The sequence below is a fragment of the Eptatretus burgeri genome, chromosome 4, assembly GCF_056783735.1.
Source record: "Eptatretus burgeri isolate ZD-2024b chromosome 4, Ebu_testis_v1, whole genome shotgun sequence".
Classification (NCBI taxonomy): Eukaryota; Metazoa; Chordata; class Myxini; order Myxiniformes; family Myxinidae; genus Eptatretus; species Eptatretus burgeri.
In genome coordinates this window covers 10,620,387-10,641,962 of record NC_140964.1, presented here as the reverse complement: position 1 = coordinate 10,641,962, position 21,576 = coordinate 10,620,387, and the positions used below count along the sequence as shown (strand labels likewise).

Below are 21,576 nucleotides of genomic sequence, written 5' to 3'. Positions count from 1 at the left end.
AGAACTAGTATGTACGTGTCTGTGAGTGCTTGGTATGTAGAACTAGTATGTACGTGTCTGTGAGTGCTTGGTATGTAGAACTAGTATGTACGTGTCTGTGAGTGCTTGGTATGTAGAACTAGTATGTACGTGTCTGTGAGTGAATGGAATGTAGAACTAGTATGTACGTGTCTGTGAGTGCTTGGTATGTAGAACTAGTATGTACGTGTCTGTGAGTGCTTGGTTCATGTAGAAATATCAATCACCATTTTTCCTTCAGATTATTAAGGTTTCCAGAGGTCAGGATATCAATCCCTAAAAAATACAGTGCTTTGTCTGTTGAGCTGGTATGTACGTGTCTGTGAGTGCTTGGTATGTAGAGTTGGTATGTACGTGTCTGTGAGTGCTTGGTATGTAGAGTTGGTATGTACGTGTCTGTGAGTGCTTGGTATGTAGAGTTGGTATGTACGTGTCTGTGAGTGCTTGGTATGTAGAGTTGGTATGTACGTGTCTGTGAGTGCTTGGTATGTAGAACTAGTATGTACGTGTCTGTGATTGCTTGGTATGTAGAGTTGGTATGTACGTGTCTGTGAGTGCTTGGTATGTAGAGTTGGTATGTACGTGTCTGTGAGTGCTTGGTATGTAGAACTAGTATGTACGTGTCTGTGATTGCTTGGTATGTAGAGTTGGTATGTACGTGTCTGTGAGTGCTTGGTATGTAGAACTAGTATGTACGTGTCTGTGATTGCTTGGTATGTAGAACTAGTATGTACGTGTCTGTGAGTGCTTGGTATGTAGAACTAGTATGTACGTGTCTGTGAGTGCTTGGTATGTAGAGTTGGTATGTACGTGTCTGTGAGTGCTTGGTATGTAGAACTAGTATGTACGTGTCTGTGATTGCTTGGTATGTAGAACTAGTATGTACGTGTCTGTGAGTGCTTGGTATGTAGAACTAGTACGTACGTGTCTGTGATTGCTTGGTATGTAGAGTTGGTATGTACGTGTCTGTGAGTGCTTGGTATGTAGAACTAGTATGTACGTGTCTGTGATTGCTTGGTATGTAGAACTAGTATGTACGTGTCTGTGAGTGCTTGGTATGTAGAACTGGTATGTACGTGTCTGTGATTGCTTGGTATGTAGAGTTGGTATGTACGTGTCTGTGAGTGCTTGGTATGTAGAACTGGTATGTACGTGTCTGTGAGTGCTTGGTATGTAGAACTGGTATGTACGTGTCTGTGAGTGCTTGGTATGTAGAACTAGTATGTACGTGTCTGTGAGTGCTTGGTATGTAGAACTAGTATGTACGTGTCTGTGAGTGCTTGGTATGTAGAACTAGTATGTACGTGTCTGTGAGTGCTTGGTATGTAGAACTAGTATGTACGTGTCTGTGAGTGCTTGGTATGTAGAGTTGGTATGTACGTGTCTGTGAGTGCTTGGTATGTAGAACTAGTATGTACGTGTCTGTGATTGCTTGGTATGTAGAGTTGGTATGTACGTGTCTGTGATTGCTTGGTATGTAGAGTTGGTATGTACGTGTCTGTGAGTGCTTGGTATGTAGAACTGGTATGTACGTGTCTGTGAGTGCTTGGTATGTAGAACTAGTATGTACGTGTCTGTGAGTGCTTGGTATGTAGAACTAGTATGTACGTGTCTGTGAGTGCTTGGTATGTAGAACTAGTATGTACGTGTCTGTGAGTGCTTGGTATGTAGAACTAGTATGTACGTGTCTGTGATTGCTTGGTATGTAGAGTTGGTATGTACGTGTCTGTGATTGCTTGGTATGTAGAGTTGGTATGTACGTGTCTATGAGTGCTTGGTATGTAGAACTGGTATGTACGTGTCTGTGAGTGCTTGGTATGTAGAACTGGTATGTACGTGTCTGTGAGTGCTTGGTATGTAGAACTGGTATGTACGTGTCTGTGTGTGCCTAGTAAAGATTGAGAATACCATTCATGTTCTGGGCGGAGCTCAGAACGGATGCAGATGCATTCTGGGAAGCCAAAAGAAAAAATAAAAACTTCAGTACTTTCCACAGCTTACCTCATGTTGTGGAGCTTATACTGCGTTGTGAGGTTCATACCTGCTAAGCTTACATCATGTTGTGAGGTTCATACCTGCTAAGCTTACATCGTGTTGTGAGGTTCATACCTGCTAAGCTTACATCATGTTGTGAGGTTCATACCTGCTAAGCTTACATCATGTTGTGAGGTTCATACCTGCTAAGCTTACATCATGTTGTGGAGCTTATACTGCGTTGAGGTTCATATCGAGCCAGAAGGCCGTCGGTGTGACCAGGCCCATTATTTGTTTTATCTACTCACAAGCGCTGCTCGTTAACCTGAGACACATTGCATAATTTATCTGAGCAGCAGTTCCAACTGCTAAAAAACAAGAACAAAAAAATCAAACAAACAAAAAGGATTTCATTTGTCCAATTTGCACATTCTGGAACACCCCTTCCTCTTCACGACCTCGGCAGAGTTGTATGGTGGTGGAGGGGGTTTTGGAGGAGGATAGCATGATGGAAGGGGAAGGGAAGGCAGTGTGAGGGGAGGGGTAGGGGAAGGCAGTGTGAGGGGAGGGGAGGGGAGGGGCAGGGAAGGCAATATGAGGGGAGGGGAAGAGAAGGCAGTGTGAGGGGAGGGGAAGGGAAGGCAGTATGAGGAGAGGAGAAGGGAAGGCAATATGAGGTGAGGGGAAGAGAAGGCAGTGTGAGGGGAGGGGAAGGAAGGCAGTATTAGGGGAGGGGAAGGAAAGGCAGTGTCAGGGTTAGGAAGTGAAGGACTTGTGAGGGGAGTTAAAAGGAAGACAGCATAAGGGGAAGGGAAGGAAGCATAAGGGGAGTGTAGGCAGTATACCAGGGCATTCCCAGGGTGATGAAATGTTTTCTGTTTAACCACCATGTCCTATATAATACTTGGTGGGAGCATTTATAAATGTAAATCCATGCTATCTACCTGTAAATGGTATGCCTGCATACAAATTGGACAAATGAAATCCTTTTTGTTTGTTTGCCTTGCTAAAGGATATTAAATAAGGCCGTTAATTGTCTTCAAAAGGGTTTTTTTTTTAATTTACCTAATCACTCAATTTTAACTCTTGCTGTTCTTTGGAGTTTTGTTTGTATGCATGCAAAGTTTCAGGCTGCGAGGTTTTCATGGTTTCATATAATATAATTAATAGGCTGCCGCTCAACGATTTAAATCATAACCGCACTAGAAATCGAAGTGTCAATATCACCGTCATACCGAAGAAGTAAAAAACCAGGGAGTCTGGAACACTGACGCGAACCATTACATTGACATGTTTCAACTTATGAGTAACTTACAAGTAACGTGTGTCAACGATTGCGTAACGTGCCTACAACACGTTACTCATAGGTTATAAATAAGTTTTGGGTACGCTAAACATTACTGCGGGTGTTTCGACTTATGATTAACTTACAATTGACGTGTGTCAACGATCGCGTAACGTGCCTACAACTTATGGCCAGCGTAGCGGAACTTGCTAGTCATACGCTGGCATAAGTCGTAAAATTTCAAGCATGTTAAAATTTGAGGACAACCGCAAAGTACAACGATGATAGCCAGCGTACTATGAAGTATGGCAGTGTTTTTCAGCGTGCTCTCAATGTTTCCAAAACTTACCCAAAACGTATTTGACGTGTGCCAGCGTTTTAGACAAATTTTTCAAAAATCGGCATAAGTTGGCTAAAACGTCAAGGTGTGACTGGGCCTTAAACGGTGGTGATGTGGAGTGATATCTGATAAACGATGATGATGTGGAGTGATTACTGCGAAACGATGGTGATGTGGGGTGATTACTGCAAAACGATGGTGATAATGAAGGATTACTGCTAAACGATGGTGATGATGAGTGATTACTGCTAAACGATAGTGATAATGAGTGATTACCCTAAACTATGCTAATAATGAGTGATTACCCTAAACGATGGTGATAATGAAGGATTACTGCTAAACGACGATGATGATGATGATGATGATGATGATGAGTGATTACTGCTAAACGATGGTGATGATGAGTGATTACCCTAAACTATGCTGATAGAGTGATTACCCGAAACGATGATGATGCTGAGTGATTACCCTAAACGATGGTGATAATGAAGGATTACTGCTAAACAATGATGATGATGAGTGATTACTGCTAAACGATGATGAGTGATTACTGCTAAACGATGGTGATGATGAGTGATTACCCTAAACTATGCTGATAATGAGTGATTACCCGAAACGATGAAGATGCTGAGTGATTACTCTAAACGATGGTGATAATGAACGATTACTGCTAAACGATGATGATGAGTGATTACCCTGAACGATGATGATGATGAGTGATTACCCTAAACGATGGTGATAATGAACGATTACTCCTTAACGATGATGATGATGATGATGAGTGATTACTGCTAAACGATGGTGATTCGGAGTGATGGCTGCTAAACGATGATGATGATGAGTGATTACTGTAAACGATGGTGATCATGAACGATTACTGCAAAACGATGATGATGAGTGATTACTGCTAAACAATGATTATGATGAGTGATTACTGCGACACAATGGTGATTCGGAGTGATGTCTGCTAAAGGGGCAGTCACACCTTGACGTTTTAGCCAGCGTATGGCAACGTATCAAAATGTATGTAAAAACGCTGGCGTACGCTGAACTATTGACATTTTAAAAAAGTTTTTGGCGTATTTATAATGAGTCGGACGTATGCATAACATATTAGTAACGTACACAGAACGTTTCGAGAACTTATACCAACGAATGCTTAGCGTGTTGTGGCGTTCACAACTTATGCGCAACGATCGTCTAACGTATGCATAGTGTGCGGCAGCGTATCGCCAACGATCACGTGGCGTAGCCTATTAAAAGGCTGCCGCTCGATGATTCAAATCATAACCGCACTAGACATCGAAGTGTCAAGGCCCTGTCACACCTTGACGTTTTAGCCAGCGTATGCCGACGTATGAAAAAATTGCCGAATACGCTGGCACACGTCGAATATGTTTTGGGGAACTTTTGTATACGTCAAGAGCACACTGAAGCACGCTGGCATACGTCGTAGTATGCCAAGTACGTTGATAAATTTTAAGCATGCTCAAAATTTTTTGACGTATGCCAGCGTATGACTCACATGTTCCGCATACGCTGGCCATAAGTTGTAGGCACATTAAGCAATCGTTGACACACGTTACTTGTAAGTTACTCATAAGTCGAAACACGTCGAGGTAATGTTTAGCGTACCCGAAACTTATTTCTAACCAATGAGTAACGTGCTTTGAACCTATGTGTAACGTATCCCCAACGCACATTGATGTATGTAGACGTATTTGATTGACGTCTTCCGGACGACCACAGAAATAACTGAACGTGTTTCTAACTTACAGCTACCGTATAATGGTGTATTGGCAGCATTTTGGGGAATTGGTATATAAAAATGTGGTTCACACAGGAGGAACCCGTCAGTGTTTCAGACTCCATGATGAGTAGATGTGCATGTCAGTAGTTTCAGTATTTGTAGTCGGTGAGCGTGTCGTTAGTAGTAGTCGTAGTAGGTCCATGTCAGTAGTAGTAGGTGAGTGTGATGGGGAGGGTGTGGGTGATTATGGATCCTCCTTGCATCCGCGTCCACGGCCAGGAGACTTCTTTGCAGCATTCTTCGAAGTTTTCTTTGGGTTTTTTTTTTAATGTTTTTCTACGCTAAACTATTGATGTTTTTTTTTAAAGTTTTTGGCGTATTCATATCGAGTTGGACAAATGCATCACGTATTAGTAACGTACACAGAACGTTTCGATAACTTATAGATAACTTATTCCAACGAATGCTTAGCGTGTTGTCGGCGTTCACAACGTATGCTCAACGATAGTCTAACGTATGCATAGCGTGCGGCAGCGTATCGTCGATAATCACGTGGCGTAGGCTATTCTTAGGCTGCCGCTCAACGATTTAAATCGCTGCCGCTAAACGATTTGAATCATAACCGCACTAGAAATCGAAGTGTCAACATCACCGTCATGCCGAAGAAAAAACAAAACAAAAAAAAAACATGGTGTCTGAAACACTGACGTGTTCCTCTTGTGAAGCCCATTTTTATATACCAATTCCCCTAAACGATGCCAATTTGCCATTATACAGTAGCTGTAAGTTAGAAACACGTTCAGTAAGTTCTGTGTTCGTCCGGAAGACGTCAAATACGTCAATATGTGTTGGAGATACGTTACACATAGGTTCAAAGCACGTTACTCATCGGTTAGAAATAAGTTTCGGGTACGCTAAGCATTACCTCGACGTGTTTCGACTTATGAGTAACTTACAAGTAACGTGTGTCAACGATCGCGTAACGTGCCTACAACTTATGGCCAGCGTATGCGGAACGTGTGAGTCATACGCTGGCATACATCGAAAATTTTTGAGCATGTTAAAATTTGTCGAGGAGCTCGGCATACTACGACGTATGCCAGCGTGCCTCAGCGTGCTTCAGCGTGCTCTTAACGTATACAAAACTTACCCATAACGTATTTGACGTGTGCCAGCGTTTTAGACAAATTTTTCATACGCTGGCTAAATCGTCAAGGTGTGACAGCCCCTTAAACGATGCTGATGATGAGTGATGACTGCTAAACAATGGTGATGTGGAGTGATGACAGAATGATGATGCGGAGTGATGAGATGATGCAGAGTGATGGGACAATGGTGATGAGGCAGAGTGGTAACTGGACGATGATGGTGATGCAGAGTGATGGGACAATGGTGATGATGCAGAGTGGTAACAGGATGTTGATGATGATGCAGAGTGATAACTGCGAAGCAATGGTTGATGCGGAGTGATGACGGGATGATGATGCTGCAGAACGATGACAGAATAATGCAGAGTGATGACATGGTGACGATGATGAGTGATGACGGGTTGATGATGCTGCAGGACGATGACAGAATAATGCAGAGTGATGAAATGGTGACGATGAGTGAAGACGGGACGATGAGGAGTGATGAAGGGATGATGAGTGTTGACGGGACGATGATGAGGCAGAGTGATTACTGCAAAGCAATGGTTGATGCGGAGTGATGACGGGATGATGATGCTGCAGAGGGATGACAGAATAATGCGGAGTGATGACGTGGTGACGATGAGGAGTGATGGGAGGATGAGGAGTGATGAGTGCTAAACGATGGTGATGTGGAGTGATGACTGCTAAACGATGGTGATGATGAGTGCTAAACGATGGTGATGATGAGCGATGAGTGCTAAACGATGGTGATGTGGAGTGATGACTGCTAAACGATGGTGATGATGAGTGATGACTGTTAAAAGATGGTGATGTGGAGTGATTACTGCTAAACGATGGTGATGTGGAGTGATTACTGCTAAACGATGGTGATGATTATGAGTGATAACTGCGAAACGATGGTGATGTGGAGTGATGACTGTTAAAAGATGGTGATGTGGAGTGATTACTGCTAAACGATGGTGATGTGGAGTGATTACTGCTAAACGATGGTGATGATTATGAGTGATAACTGCGAAACGATGGTGATGTGGAGTGATGACTGCTAGACGATGATGATGAGTGATTACTGCGAAACGATGGTGATGATGAGTGATGACTGTTAAACGATGGTGATGTGCAGTGATTACTGCAAAACGATGGTGATGTGGAGTGATTACTGCTAAACAATGGTGATGATGAGTGGTGACTGCGAAACAATGGTGATGATGAGTGATGACTGTTAAACGATAGTGATGTGGAGTGATTACTGCTAAACGATGGTGATGTGCAGTGATTACTGCAAAACGATGGTGATGTGGAGTGATTACTGCTAAACAATGGTGATGATGAGTGATGACTGCGAAACGATGATGATGATGAGTGATGTCTGTTAAACGATAGTGATGTGGAGTGATTACTGCAAAACGATGGTGATGATGAGTGATGACTGTGAAACGATGGTGATGATGAGTGATGACTGTGAAACAATGGTGATGCGGAGTGATGACTGTTAAATGATGGTGATGTGGGGTGATGACTGCGAAACGATGATGATAATGAGTGATAACTGTGAAACGATGGTGATGCGGAGTGATGACTGTTAAACTATGGTGATGCGGAGTGATGACTGTTAAACGATGGTGATGATGAGTGATGACTGTTAAACGATAGTGATGTGGAGTGATTACTGCTAAACGATGGTGATGCGGAGTGATGACTGTTAAACGATGGTGATGTGGAGTGATTACTGCTAAACGATGGTGATGTGGAGTGATGACTGCTAAACGATGGTGATGTGGAGTGATGACTGCTAAACAATGGTGATGCGGAGTGATGACTGCTAAACAATGGTGATGTGGAGTGATGACTGCTAAACAATAGTGATGTGGAGTGATGGCTGCTAAACAATGGTGATGTGGAGTGATGACTGCTAAACAATGGTGATGTGGAGTGATGACTGCTAAACAATGGTGATGTGGAGTGATGACTGCTAAACAATGGTGATGTGGAGTGATGACTGCTAAACAATGGTGATGTGGAGTGATGACTGCTAAACAATGGTGATGCAAAATGATGACGGAATAATGATGCAGAGTGATAATGAGATGATGCAGAGTGATGACGGGACAATGGTGATGATGCAGAGTGATGACGTGACAATGGTGATGATGCAGAGTGGTAACGGGATGTTGATGTTGAGGCAGAGTGATGACTGCTCAGCAATGTTTGATACGGAGTGATGACGGGATGATGATGCTGTAGAGGGATGACAAAATAATGCGGCGTGATGGTGTAGTGATGATGCAGAATGATTTGGAGTGATGATGCAGAATGTTGAGAGGATGATGATGATGAATAATGATGATGATGATTGATGACGGGATGATGATTGATGATGATGATGATGATGAGTAATGCGCTACAATGCAGAATCACTCGGATGTCAGCTCGTCCCCTCCCTCCCCTCCCCCCGCCCCCACTCTCCGCTTCATCCACTCCTTCCTGGCAAGCACGGCCCCTGCGGTGAAGTCATGCGTAAAGCGCTCGAGTCGTACATGGAAGGAGCACGGCGCTTAGTGCCGGGACCATCTCCGCACTCTGCAGGGCGCAGCTCCGAACGTCACAAGGAGATCAACGCTCTGACCGAGGCTGCAAAAGCTCTCGTCGCCGCGGGGGATGAGGACGAGCAACGGGCTCTGGTGGATCGCGCTGCCGTGCTGGTGGCCAGAGGTTGGCGTGGGGGACGCGAGCCGGCCACACAGCTGTGCGACGCGTTGCGGATCCACGGAGCCCTCGACTCTCTGTTCGAGCTTCTCCGCTCGCCGAAACGCAACCTGCGCCTGTCCGCCGCCGGCCTCCTGGGGCAGGTGCTCACCACGCACAACCGGTAGGGTCGCACCGTACGGTCGGGGAACGCGGCATGAGGAAGGTGTGTACCTGGCTGGGGAAGAGAGTTCCTGTTTGTGTACCGCATTTAACACGTCCTGGGTTCCGGGTAGGTCGGAAAATGCGAAACAAACGTTTAGCTGAATCGTGAGGCACCATACGGAGCAGGATCATCATCGTCATTGTCATCGTCATCATCATCATCATCGTCATCATCGTCATGATCATCATCGTCATCATCATCATCATCATCATCATCATCATGATCATCATCGTCATCATCGTCATCATCCCGAGCTCCCGGTCACTGCGTGCTGGTGTAAACGTTACTATCGATGTACATACATGTGTCAAGGTTCAGGGTCGTTTAAATCTTCAGGCTGGTTTTGCAAGTCTGGACAGAGGAGGATTCTGCGGAACTTTGCGGAAGATTTATATTCCACTCATCGACGATCCCGTGTGGGAACTTCTTCCTGACTTCCAGTCAGCTCGTTTGTTTGAACATCTTTAATGAGTGTCCTGTGGTGTTTGTGTTGTGCCGTTGGGTAAATAAGTCATCCTGGTCGAGTTTAACCATTCTGTGTGTAAGATGTGATACGCCAGGATCTTCATCTTCTCTGGTGGAGCACGGGATACTTGTTCAGTTCAATTAGCCACTGTTCTTGTGGGTATCACGTGCAGATCGACATTTCGGGTTACGTCACATTGGTTTTCACTTTTCATCAATAACTAGTACGTGCCCGTAAAAAATAATAACAAAAAAAAAATTAAATAAATAAATATTCCAACAGCGTGCAAGAAACAACAACCACACAGGCCGTTTCTTCGCTCTCGCGTGCCCGTACGTGCGTTGCCCGGAAGTTTGCATATCGCAGTTACGATTATTCGCAATTTAGTTTTAATGGCCAATTATTCAATTAGCGCCAACGTATTTTGCCTTTTCGCAATGTCGTCGCAAGGAAAAACAAAAAGAGAAGAGAAGAGAAAAAACAATTTACTTCCTGGTTCGGATCATACGAGCTCACTCTGATGTTACTGAAATTTATACACCGTCTAATATGAAAACGATCATAACTTGGGGCATTGTGTTTATCTATAAATGCGCATAAGAAATCGAGAAATTATTAGAATACACGAAGTCATCACTCCCCGGAAGCCCTACGTTGTAACCCATAATGGGGAACGCGGCTGTGCTTCCCTTCCCCCATCGGCCTCGCCCACACAACAACGTGTCTTGTCATTGGTTGGTAAATAAATGGCCATAACTTGGGAAGCACTTGTCCGATTAATATCAAACCTTGAAAAGGCACATCCTCAGGTCCCCAGCAATATACCTGGCAAGTTTCAATTACATCGGACCAGTGGTCACAGACACATACACACACACACACACACACACACACACACACACACACACACACACACACACACACACACACACACACGCACATTGCTGGAATTATAGATAGATGGGGTTATGTGGAGACGATAAACAAATAAATCTACTTCAGATGTGGCATTTGAACCTGAGATCCCCGGAACGTTTCAGAACTTGGTCATTTCATGACGATCAGTGTAGAATTGTGACCTGCAGGTGATTGACAAGCACAGACAGACAGACAGACAGACAGAATAACAAAATCGATCACTCAATAATACTTGATAAATCTTCGATTTTGCAAGTAATAAATAAACAAGCCGGTAGGCGGCGATGGGTCGCCGAACATGGAAAATATAAGATATAGAGCAAAATGGATGTCATATAGTGGATAGGGAATCACCTTAAGATTATGCATATCAAATCTCATCCTGTTCCATCGACTGATATCTACTCGGTATCCATTTGAATGAAAAGTATCGAAAATGCGGTTTGAAATCGGCAATCCCCAAAGTTCGAGGGGGTGCTGTGGGTGAACAAAGATCTAAATCGAAAATCCGGCTCGATCGTTTGTGCACAATGTATTCCAGACGATTAGTGTGAATTTTCATGACCATCTGACCATAACCCTAGGAGGAGTAGCATTTGGCACGAAGGCACCTCCAGCTCTCGCATATTATCGATTTTTGCACTAATTGACCTTTGACCCCTGACCTAAGCGAAATCGGTCAATATGTCCTGAGACAAAGTTGTAGTACTCATTGAGTACCATGAACCTGCAAAGATTGATTCGTATCGATGCACTCACCTGGTCGCTAGGGGGCCTTCAATTTTCGCCAATTTTTGCGCATACCCTAATTGTAGGGGGTGCTACGGGTAAAGTATTCCATATATCACAAAAACCTGAATATATTTGATAGAGCATCACCTGTAGATTATTTGTGCCAAATTTCATAACCCTACGTGGGATAATGGCTTTCGGAATTGATTTCACGTGAACGGTACCGATTTTGAAGGTTTTTCGGTTGTTGCTAGGGAACCAAAGCGTCCCTAGCAACCATCACAATTTACAAAGCACTCGGTCATAAGATGTACCTACCACCCGAGTTTGGTGAAAATCCACCCACGTTTACTACCAATTATGCTGATGACAAACGAACAAACAAACAGACAGAATTACTGACAATAAGGGTCACCTATATCGGCAACCCAATAACACCATGGTAATGTCCCCAGAATCGATAAACAATGAGATTGGATTAATGTGGGGTCGATATAGCGCAGGCATGATGGGCCAAATGACCTTCTTTCTCAGATTTCCTTTTTTGTGTAACTTGGACACACAAGGGGACCAATACCGACCTTCCGAATTGATACCGGAGCTCGCTGCAACACAATGACACTATCAGCCTCTCATGCACACTGCCAAACTCCGTCAATCACCCAAGGTATTGTGTACCTACTCAAATCACAGGATAAAACCCGGAGCGGCCGTGGATCTTCCTATTCACTATCGTGGCAAGACATTCACCACAACCTTTGAAGTGGTCGCTCTCTCACAGGAAAACATCATATCCGGAGATACAGTTGAAGTTCTGAGTCTCATCATCAGACTCGATTCCATTGGAACTGAAGTGGACTCCGGTGACATTCTTGCTGGGTTGAAGGAATATCCGGACCGAGTGCGAACTACTGGAACTCTGCCAGGCATGTATACAATTAAATTGCAACCCGGTGTGAAGGGAGTAGTACACTCTTCGCGGCGACTACCAGCTTCCCTCTTGCCACATATTAAAACCCGACTGGGGGAGTTGGAATCCGATGAATACATTGCCAAAGTTAATGAACCAACTGATTGGGTTAGCTCAATGGTGGTATCTCTCAGAAATAACAAACTGAGAATCTGTCGTGATCCGTCTCATCTGAACAAAGTCATTAAGAGGGAGCACCATTCCATGTGCATGGTTGAGGAGGTCGTTGCAAGTATACCTGATGCCAAGGTCTTCTCATTGCTTGCCGTGAAGTCAGGGTTCCTACAAATCAAACTGGATGAGGAATCGTCCCATCTGACGTGTTTCAATGCACCATTCGGTTGGTACAGGTGGCTTTGGCTTCCTTTTGGACTGAAATGTGCACCTGAAATTTTTCTGATGATTATGGACCAGATGATTGAAGGCATAGATGGAGCATTCGCGATCATGGATGACATTCTTGTAGCTGGTCCAAATGTGGAGTTGCATGGTCGAATTCTGAAAAAAGGTTATTGAGAGAGCAACAAATTACAATCTGAAGTTGAATCTGCAGAAGTGCAAAATCCACCAGTCACAGGTACAGTATCTAGGGCACAAACTGTCTGCTGATGGATTATTGCCTGATTAGGCCAAAGTTGAGACAGTTCATAGTATGCCGATTCCGACCGATAAGGAAGCTGTGAGGTGCTTCATTTGATTTATCACGTATCTGTCAAAGTTCATCCCTCAGTTGAGTGATGAGTTAGCTCCACTCCGAGAGCTGCTGAAATCAGACGTTGAATATCAATAGCAACCGGCTCAAGCCAGAGCATTTGAGAGACTGAAGGAACTTCGCTGTTCTCCACCTGTTCTTGCGTACTTTGATGTTAACATACCAGTCGAGATTCACTGTGATGCTAGCCGAAGTGGACTTGGTGCAGTTCTCTTGCAGGACAACCGACCTTTTGCATACAGTTCCAGGACCCTTATGGAGACGGAGACACGGTATGCACAAATAGAGAAGGAGATGCTATCCATAGTTCATGCCTGCAAGAAGTTTCATTGTTATATATTTGGGAAACCAGTTACCATATACAATGACCGTAAGCCTCTGGAAATGATCACCAAGAAGCTGTTGCTGTCCACTCCGATGAGACTGCAGAGCATGCTACAACGATTGCAATGGTCTGACCTCAACATTCAGTACAGAAGAGGGGAGGATATGCAACTTCCAGACACCCTTTTTCGAGCGTACCTGCCAGATACTCATTCAGAACTGGACAACTTGGAGCATATTTTAATACTGGACTTTCTATCCGTCTCTGACGAGAGGTACTGTATGCATATCTCCAAATAGCTACTCAGTCAGAACTCAGTCATTTACGGTCCATGGTTCTTGACGGATGGCCAGAGACCAGGCAAGATGTATCATTCTGTCTTCAACCAGACTGGGATTCCCAGAGTGAACTTTCGGTTATGGATGGCATTTTATAGAAAGGCATGCTAATTGTCGTAACACCTACTCTGAGACTCTGCATGCTGAGCCTGATTCACGAATCACATCTTGGAATAGTCAAGTGTAAGCAACGAGCTCAGGAGGTTCTATACTGGCCCTCCATGAATGCGGACATAGAATAAACTGTTCAGAACTGTTTCAAGTGTGCAGACTATCAAAATCACCTGCCTGCTGAGCTCCTGAAACTGACTTCAATACCAAATCTACCTTGGAGTGAAATTGGGACAGACTTGTTCCAGTTTGATGCTAAGAGATACCTGATAACGGTTTATTATTACTCCAAATTCATTGAGGTGGATGAAGTGAAGGATTTACGCTGCAGTACAACTCTTGAGTGGTTACAAGCACAGTTTAGTCGACATAGTCCACCGGAGACTCTACGGAGCGATAATGGGACTATGTACAACTCACAACTTGTGAGGAAATTTTGCAAAGATCATGGAATCATTCTTAAAACGCCGAGTCCCATATATCCACGTTCAAATGGAGAGGTAGAGAGGGCTGTACAAATGGTAAAACGACTGGTGAAAATTTACAGACAAGAACCTGGCCTTGCTGGATTATCACACAACACCACTAGAAGGTATTCATCTATCACCAGCTCAACTACTGATGGGAAGATGTCCGAGGAATACCCTTCCCATTGCCCAAGATCTTCTGATACCTATAGCTTATGATGGTGATGCTGTGAAAAGGCACTTTGACCTGGAAAAAGCAAACAGAAGTTCTACCATGATCGTCACTCACTCAAAGATCTTCCACCATTACATCAGAATGATGAAGTTAGAATGGACCCTCCTACAGGTTCCAAAAGATGGATACCAGCTGTGATTGTGAAGCAGCATTCTGAGCCACATTCAGACGTTGTTCAGTCCTGACAAACGGGTGACACTTATCGCCGTAACCATCGACTTTTAGGTAAGAGCACCAGTGTAGCCAATGAGGGTGTTATTCTCGGTCAGTCTTTCATTGAAACTGATAACGCTACCAGTGAGGCCCATGATAGCTCAAGCTGTTCGTCAGACATGAAACCTCCAGCTGGTGACACTGCACTTACTGTAGATCTGGGTGTGCCAGACAGAGCAGTCACCCTGTCAGTGTCTACAGCTCACCCAGTTACCCCAGGTGTAACTCATACTCAAAGTGGCCGTATCAGTCGTCGACCAAACAGACTTAACTTGTGATGAACTGTAAATGTTACCCTCGTTAAGTTTAGATGTTTTCTAGGACTTAATTGGATTTGAGTTGCTGCAAGGTAATGTCAGTTGAGGTGTTTGATCTGTTGCCTTTTTTGGGGGGACTGAGTTGGACTTTGCAAGCAATCAATGCTTCCATTTATTTTATGATCTCTGATTCTATTTCTCTTACTGCATTGGTTTGAGTTCCACACTATTTGCTCATGTAAAAATAACTTGTTCGCTACTCTTGTCCATCTTGAAGTTCAAGATGTAATATATGTTTGAAGTGCCTGATATTCAGAAACAACTTTAGTGTTGTTGTTGTTGTTGTTGTTGGTTATCTCAACGGAACTAGAAAAATATAGAACGTATTTCCGGTGTGGCTCAGATGACTTACAAGCTGGAGTCTGGCTTATGTTACAACAATGCTGTATTGAAGTGCTCAGGAGGGAACAACGCACAGATTAATTAGTTTTGGAAAGATTTCCGTTTTGCTGATTGATGTTTGTGGAGTGTTTCAGTTTGACTAAATATGCTTCTACAAATAAACTTTTAAAAATGTCAAATTAAGTAAAATGTGGATATCTTTAGTTACCGAAAGATTCATGAAAAACTGCCAGTTGTGGAGAACTATATTCGAACTTGGGGCACGACCCAAGCTAGTCACTGCCGAGCAAGACAGGGCCAGATCTGACGTTTCGCTTTTCTGGGAATTTGTCACTTCCGGTATAATGTACTCTGGATGGGGCAAAGCTATCACGTGATTGCAGAAGTGAGAACTATCGCCCGACGTGTTCACATTGCAGTCATGTGATGTCCCCTTCCCTGCACTCCTCTCCCCTTAGAGGATACTTAACACCTGGCATCGATGCGTGTACAGTCCCCAATGAAGACTGCTTGATGGTTGAAATGTCAGACTCGGACCTAGACCTTGACCTGTTGGAAATGATGCAAGTTAATGGTTTTAAATTTCAACATTTGGATGATCTTCTGAATGCAACGTTATGTTGTTACCATACCCGATTGGTCCTTGAATGAGCTTCAAGATATGCTTGCTCCAAACTGAGCTACCATATCACGATAGTGCAAGGACAATAATTGTTTGTTTTTTGGACCTTTAAAATTATTTCATGGGAGTGATGTTATGATGTTATGCAAATGTATGTGTGTATATATATATATATATATACACACACATGTATATTTGAGGCGCCGCGAGGGGGAGTGATGGAAGGGACACATCGTATCGGCCATTTTGGAGTTAATGCCATATAGCACTATTTTAACCCTTACCCTATCATCCGAGCCTATCATCATATCATTAAAAAATGTCGCTTAGGCCTAAGTCACATTTGCTCTACGGCGAGGATATGGCGGCCGTACACCCTCTGAATTGACAGAAACGTGCGGCGGCCGCAGAGTTTCTGCGGTGGCCTCAGGGTGGCCCTACGCCGTTTGGCTATATTTTACAGGCCGTAAGGTCACCGTGGAATTATAACGCGGAGTTATAACTTTTTTCATTTCTACGTTCGCCGTAGCTATTCGATAAGCCAAAACAAAACAAATGGTAAAAAAAAAAAAAAAATTCACCCATTCGTTACCGTCCGTCTGGCCGCACGTTCGCCTTAGGGCCCCCTGCGGTCCCCTTGCGGGCACCTTGAGGCTACCTTGCGTCTGCCTTGAAAATTCTATGGCCGCCGCAGGGCCCCCTTAAGGTCACCGTGCGACATCAAATCAAAGACCGTACGGCAACCCCACGTTTTCGGTCTCCACAATTTCTAAGAGCTAAGGCCGAAGTCACATTTGCTCTACGGCGAGGATACGGCGGCCGTACGCCCTCTGAATTGACAGAAACGTGAGGTGGCCTCAGGGTGGCCCTACACTGTATGGCTATATTTTACAGGCCGTAAGGTCGCCGTGGAATTATAACGCGGAGTTATAAAAAAAATTTCATTTCTACGTTCGCCGTAGCAATTCGACAAGCCAAAAAAATTTTTTTACCCATTAGTTACCGTCCGTCTGGCCGCACGTTCGCCTTAGGGCCCCCCTGCGGTCCCCCTGCGGTCGCCTTGTGGTTGCCTTACGTCTGCCTTGAAAATTTCTATGGCCGCCGCAGGAACGCCCTATGGGTCACCGTGCGACATCAAATCAAAGACCGTACGGCAACCCCACGTTTTCGGTCTCCACAATTTCTAAATACGCCGTGCGGCTCCCCGAAAAATAAAAACATATGTGACTGCTACATTGTGTGACTGTGGAAATACTGCGGCCGCCGTATAATTGCGAGTGGCCGTAGATTTTGGAGACCCCATGGCCACCGTGGTAAATGTGACCTAGGCCTTACATCATTCCTCCTCGAGGGGCCTCATATATTTGATGGATGTTGTATGGATAATGAAAGTACAGTATAAAGTGGTCATAACTGAAGACCAGTTTGCTTCACTGTCCTTTCGCAGCGAGAGAGTGGCACGAATTGGCCTGAGCTCCGTGCTGAGCCTCACTGCAGACAAAGATGACCTTGAGCTGGCTCGGCTCACAGCAGCGATCCTACAGCACATGTTCAAGCACTCTGAGGAGACATGTGCCATTCTGGTGGAGAAAGGAGGACTCGATGCCATCGTATATTGGTGCCGTCTCAGCGACATTGATATTCTCAGGGATTGTGCCATGGCATTGGCCAACTGTGCCATGTATGGCGGGAAGGACACGCAGAAGCAAATGGTATGTAAAAGGGCACCTGACTGGCTGTTCCCGTTAGCGTTCAATAAGGACACAAATATCCGCTTCTATGCCTGCTTGGCAATCACGCTCCTAGCAAACAACAAGGAGATTGAGAAGCAGGTGGAGGCCTCTGGCACGTTGGACCTTGTAGAGCCGTTCATCGCATCATTGGATCTCACAGAGTTCACACTCGGTCAGCTGGACTCGATGGACAATGCACACGGACGTGCACCAGACTATTTGCAGCAGCTGTTGCCACTGTTGGACGCTTCTCGTGTTGAAGCGCAGTGCGTTGCGGCTTTCTACTTCTCTGTGGAGGCAGGGATCAAGGCGCACCGGCATCAGGCAGAGGTAACACACTCTCGGTGTGGTGTATAAGCATCGGCATGTCATCATTTTTCCTTGTGACACATCGCCCTTGTATGAACTTAGATGTTGTACTGAGTTTGCGATAAGCAATTATATCCGTACACGTTGCTTTGTCCTTTGGGTTGCATGTGCGGCAATGGCGTCTTGTTTCTGTGCCTCCTCTAGCTGTTCCATGACATTGGCATTGTTCAGAGCCTCAAGAGGTTGGCGAGTTACTCAGCGAGTGGCACGGTGCGAGGACTAGCACGACACACACTTCGCATCCTGAAGGAGGAAGAACCCCTTCGCCTCTCTGCCAATGTACCGTGCTGGAAAAATGTGCAGGTGCAGGCGTGGGTGAATCAAGTTGGTTTTGCCAATTTGGCTGATCGTTTCCGAGTAAGCATTTTGTCTCTTTTGTTCTTGAAATGGTCTGAATGTATTTTTTTTTTTTTAAAATACACTGTTTACACATTTGAGCAAAAAATACCCACTTGAGCAGAATTACAAAATAGAATTTCATGTGAATGTGTTGACGGATACGCCTCCGCAACAGTGCCTTCAGAAAGTATTCACATCCTTCGACTTTTATTACATTTTGTTGTGTGACAGCCTGAATTTAAAATGGATTATATTTACAATTTTTTTTGTCAGTGATCCACACAAAATACCCCATAATGACAAATTAATTAAAAATCAAAAGCTGAAATGTGTCTAATTTCCTTGTGATTCCTTGTGATCTGTTGGTGATGAATACAAAGAGGTAGAACTCTACAGAGGAGATGATACCCCCCAAGACTTTGTAAAACGGCTGGAAAAAGACTGCATTCAATCATTTAAGATAATGATGAAAACTTATAAACCAATGGCAGTAACAAAGGAAGAGTAAAATAAATTTAGGAAAAATAATATGTCATATTTGTGAGGAGAAAATTAGTGAAGGTCAAAACTCTAAAGGTAAGAGACCATTGTCATCTCACTATCTGTAGAGGTCCAGCTCAACAGAGTTGTAATCTCAATTTTAAACTTCTCTCTTTCATTCCAGTCTTTCTTCACAACAACGCACATTATGACACACATCTTTTAATAAATTAATTGAGTAAACCCAGGAGAGACATTTCAACCATTTCTTCCACAGACCAGAAATACATCTCATTCACCAAAACAATCCCATCATCTCCCAGAACTCAGATTAGATTTCTTGACACACTCAAGTTTACGTCAAGTCCATTAGCAAATTAAGCAGAAGACCAAGAAGGAACCCAAAGAAGTAAAGAGCAAAACTGGAGTTGAGGAACCTGGATAGGACTCGGGTTTCAAGCCGCTACTCCACAACCCTCAAACCCATCCAGACGCAGAAAAATTTCAGCAATCATTTACTTCTCCTTAGAGAGAAAGGTAAAGAAAGAGAGGAATACAGAGCAAAAGATAAAAGAGAATAAAAAACAAGAATTAGAATGAATAAAGATAATTTTGAAATAATTACATGAGAAAGAAATGTGAAAGCAACAAAAAGATGTCAGGAAGAACCTGGACAGATGGATTTCAGCAGTTACTCCCCAGGCTCAAACGCAGCAACATGTTCAAGCTACCAGAGTTATCAAATATTAAAAGTTTTCCCATTCTTCAAACGAATTTCTCAGATCAGGAAGAAATTGAACTCTTGTCGCAAAAAGATGGATATCCCTTTCGTTATTTGAACTCATTCAAGAGGTTTAAAGAAACACAACTGCCCTCGAAAGAAAGTTTCTCCAAGGAGTTGAATAAAACTCGTGTAACTGATGAGGAGTACAAACAAGCGGAAGATGTTGGGAAGAAGTTTCATATCTGTACTAATAAGTGTGTGTGTGTGTGTGTGTGTGTGTCTCATCCACAACTCCAAAACTATAAAACCCAGCAGCCTGAAACGTTGCATGCATACTAACGGAACTCCAAGGAAGTGCATGAGTGAAAATTGATTGTTTGGTTTAATGACAACACTCCTTTTGAAGATAATTAACGGGCTTATTTAATCATATCCTTCATCAGGTGCATCCTCGGCCACCTTGCTCTCTGGGGTTTTAAGGCATACCCTGGGTTACCTCGCTGGGGTCTGAAGCTGCCATGTTTTTTTGGCCTGCTCAACCATGCGTTGACTTGGAACAAGCCACAACGATTTCTTAACGATAAAGTTTTTTTTTCACTTTCCTCACTCATATTATCGAATGCCTGTTCATCATAGCTACGAATCGCTGTATCTATCGCTTTTGTAAGTACTATCGTTTTCAAATTTGGAGCTTGGAGCGGTTTCATGTATTATTTGATATGATTTTCCACGATCTACTCTCACAGACTAATTTAAGTATATCGTCAAAATATTGTTTTCGTTTTGAGGATTGGATATTGTCCGGACTAAATAAGTATCAAAATCTGGACTTAAATCTGATATTTTAAAGAACTCACAAATCTTATAACTAAGCCGATATACCTATTTACTTAAGCCAGCAAGGCTATGGTCCTGCCTTCTTCATAGACAAGAAAATATGAAATTTCCAAAGAATTAAAGTTATCTTTTTCTACTGTTTGGACAATTATATTGAGTGAACAAAAGATTTAGGAATGTGCCAAAATTAACCAGCTTCATTGAGCTGTATAATTTAATGCATTCACTGCAAGACATCATGCCCTGTCCTCAAGAGGGACTGCCTATCCATCGTGTCTGCCAGATCTGTATATATATATATATATATATATATATATATATATATATATATATATATATATATATATATATATATATATATATATATATATATATATATATATATATATATATACTATAAATTTTGCGAGGTGCTCCATAGGGTATCAAATCAGGTGAAAAATGGACGTTTTAAAATAAAGTTATAACATTAGCTCGGACAACCGATGTACCACGTGACGCGGGCACAGAAGAGCAGGCAAGATGGAAGATTATCTGCAATGTTTATTTTATGGACGATTGAACTTTACGATGTCTCCTGGGTTGTTCTGTATTAAGCTGCAACTCTTTCGTGGATAAAGTCATGATTTGAACAATGTGCGGTGAAGAACAGCTTTTTCATTAATAGTATCCAACATGGTATGCAGGCACAACCTAATCGGCCATTCCGTATCAACCATTTAATTGGAGTGCTTGCTTGAGTATTTAAACCATTTTCCGAGCACCCTAGATTGGATAGCGGAACCCCGATACATCATTCTGAGCGAATCGTTCACTCACTGCAGATGCTTTTGCTGTGCTCCGTCATTCAGAGCAAGTGGTTCTTGCTCTGTCATCCTGAGCGAGTTGTGCTCCACCATC

The 21,576-nt window shown here is 43.5% G+C and overlaps 1 protein-coding gene across 1 annotated transcript in view; it reads left to right on the top strand.

Annotated features, from left to right (window-relative positions):
• Positions 1-8,995: 8,995 nt before the first annotated feature.
• SARM1 (sterile alpha and TIR motif containing 1) overlaps positions 8,996-21,576 on the top strand; it is a 112,113-nt gene continuing 99,532 nt past the window's right edge. The window contains exons 1-3 of the mRNA XM_085876907.1: positions 8,996-9,384; positions 17,642-18,257; positions 18,441-18,653. Coding sequence (XP_085733033.1) covers positions 9,029-9,384; positions 17,642-18,257; positions 18,441-18,653 — 1,185 coding nt within the window. The 5' untranslated portion in view covers positions 8,996-9,028. The remainder of the gene's footprint in view (positions 9,385-17,641; positions 18,258-18,440; positions 18,654-21,576) is intronic.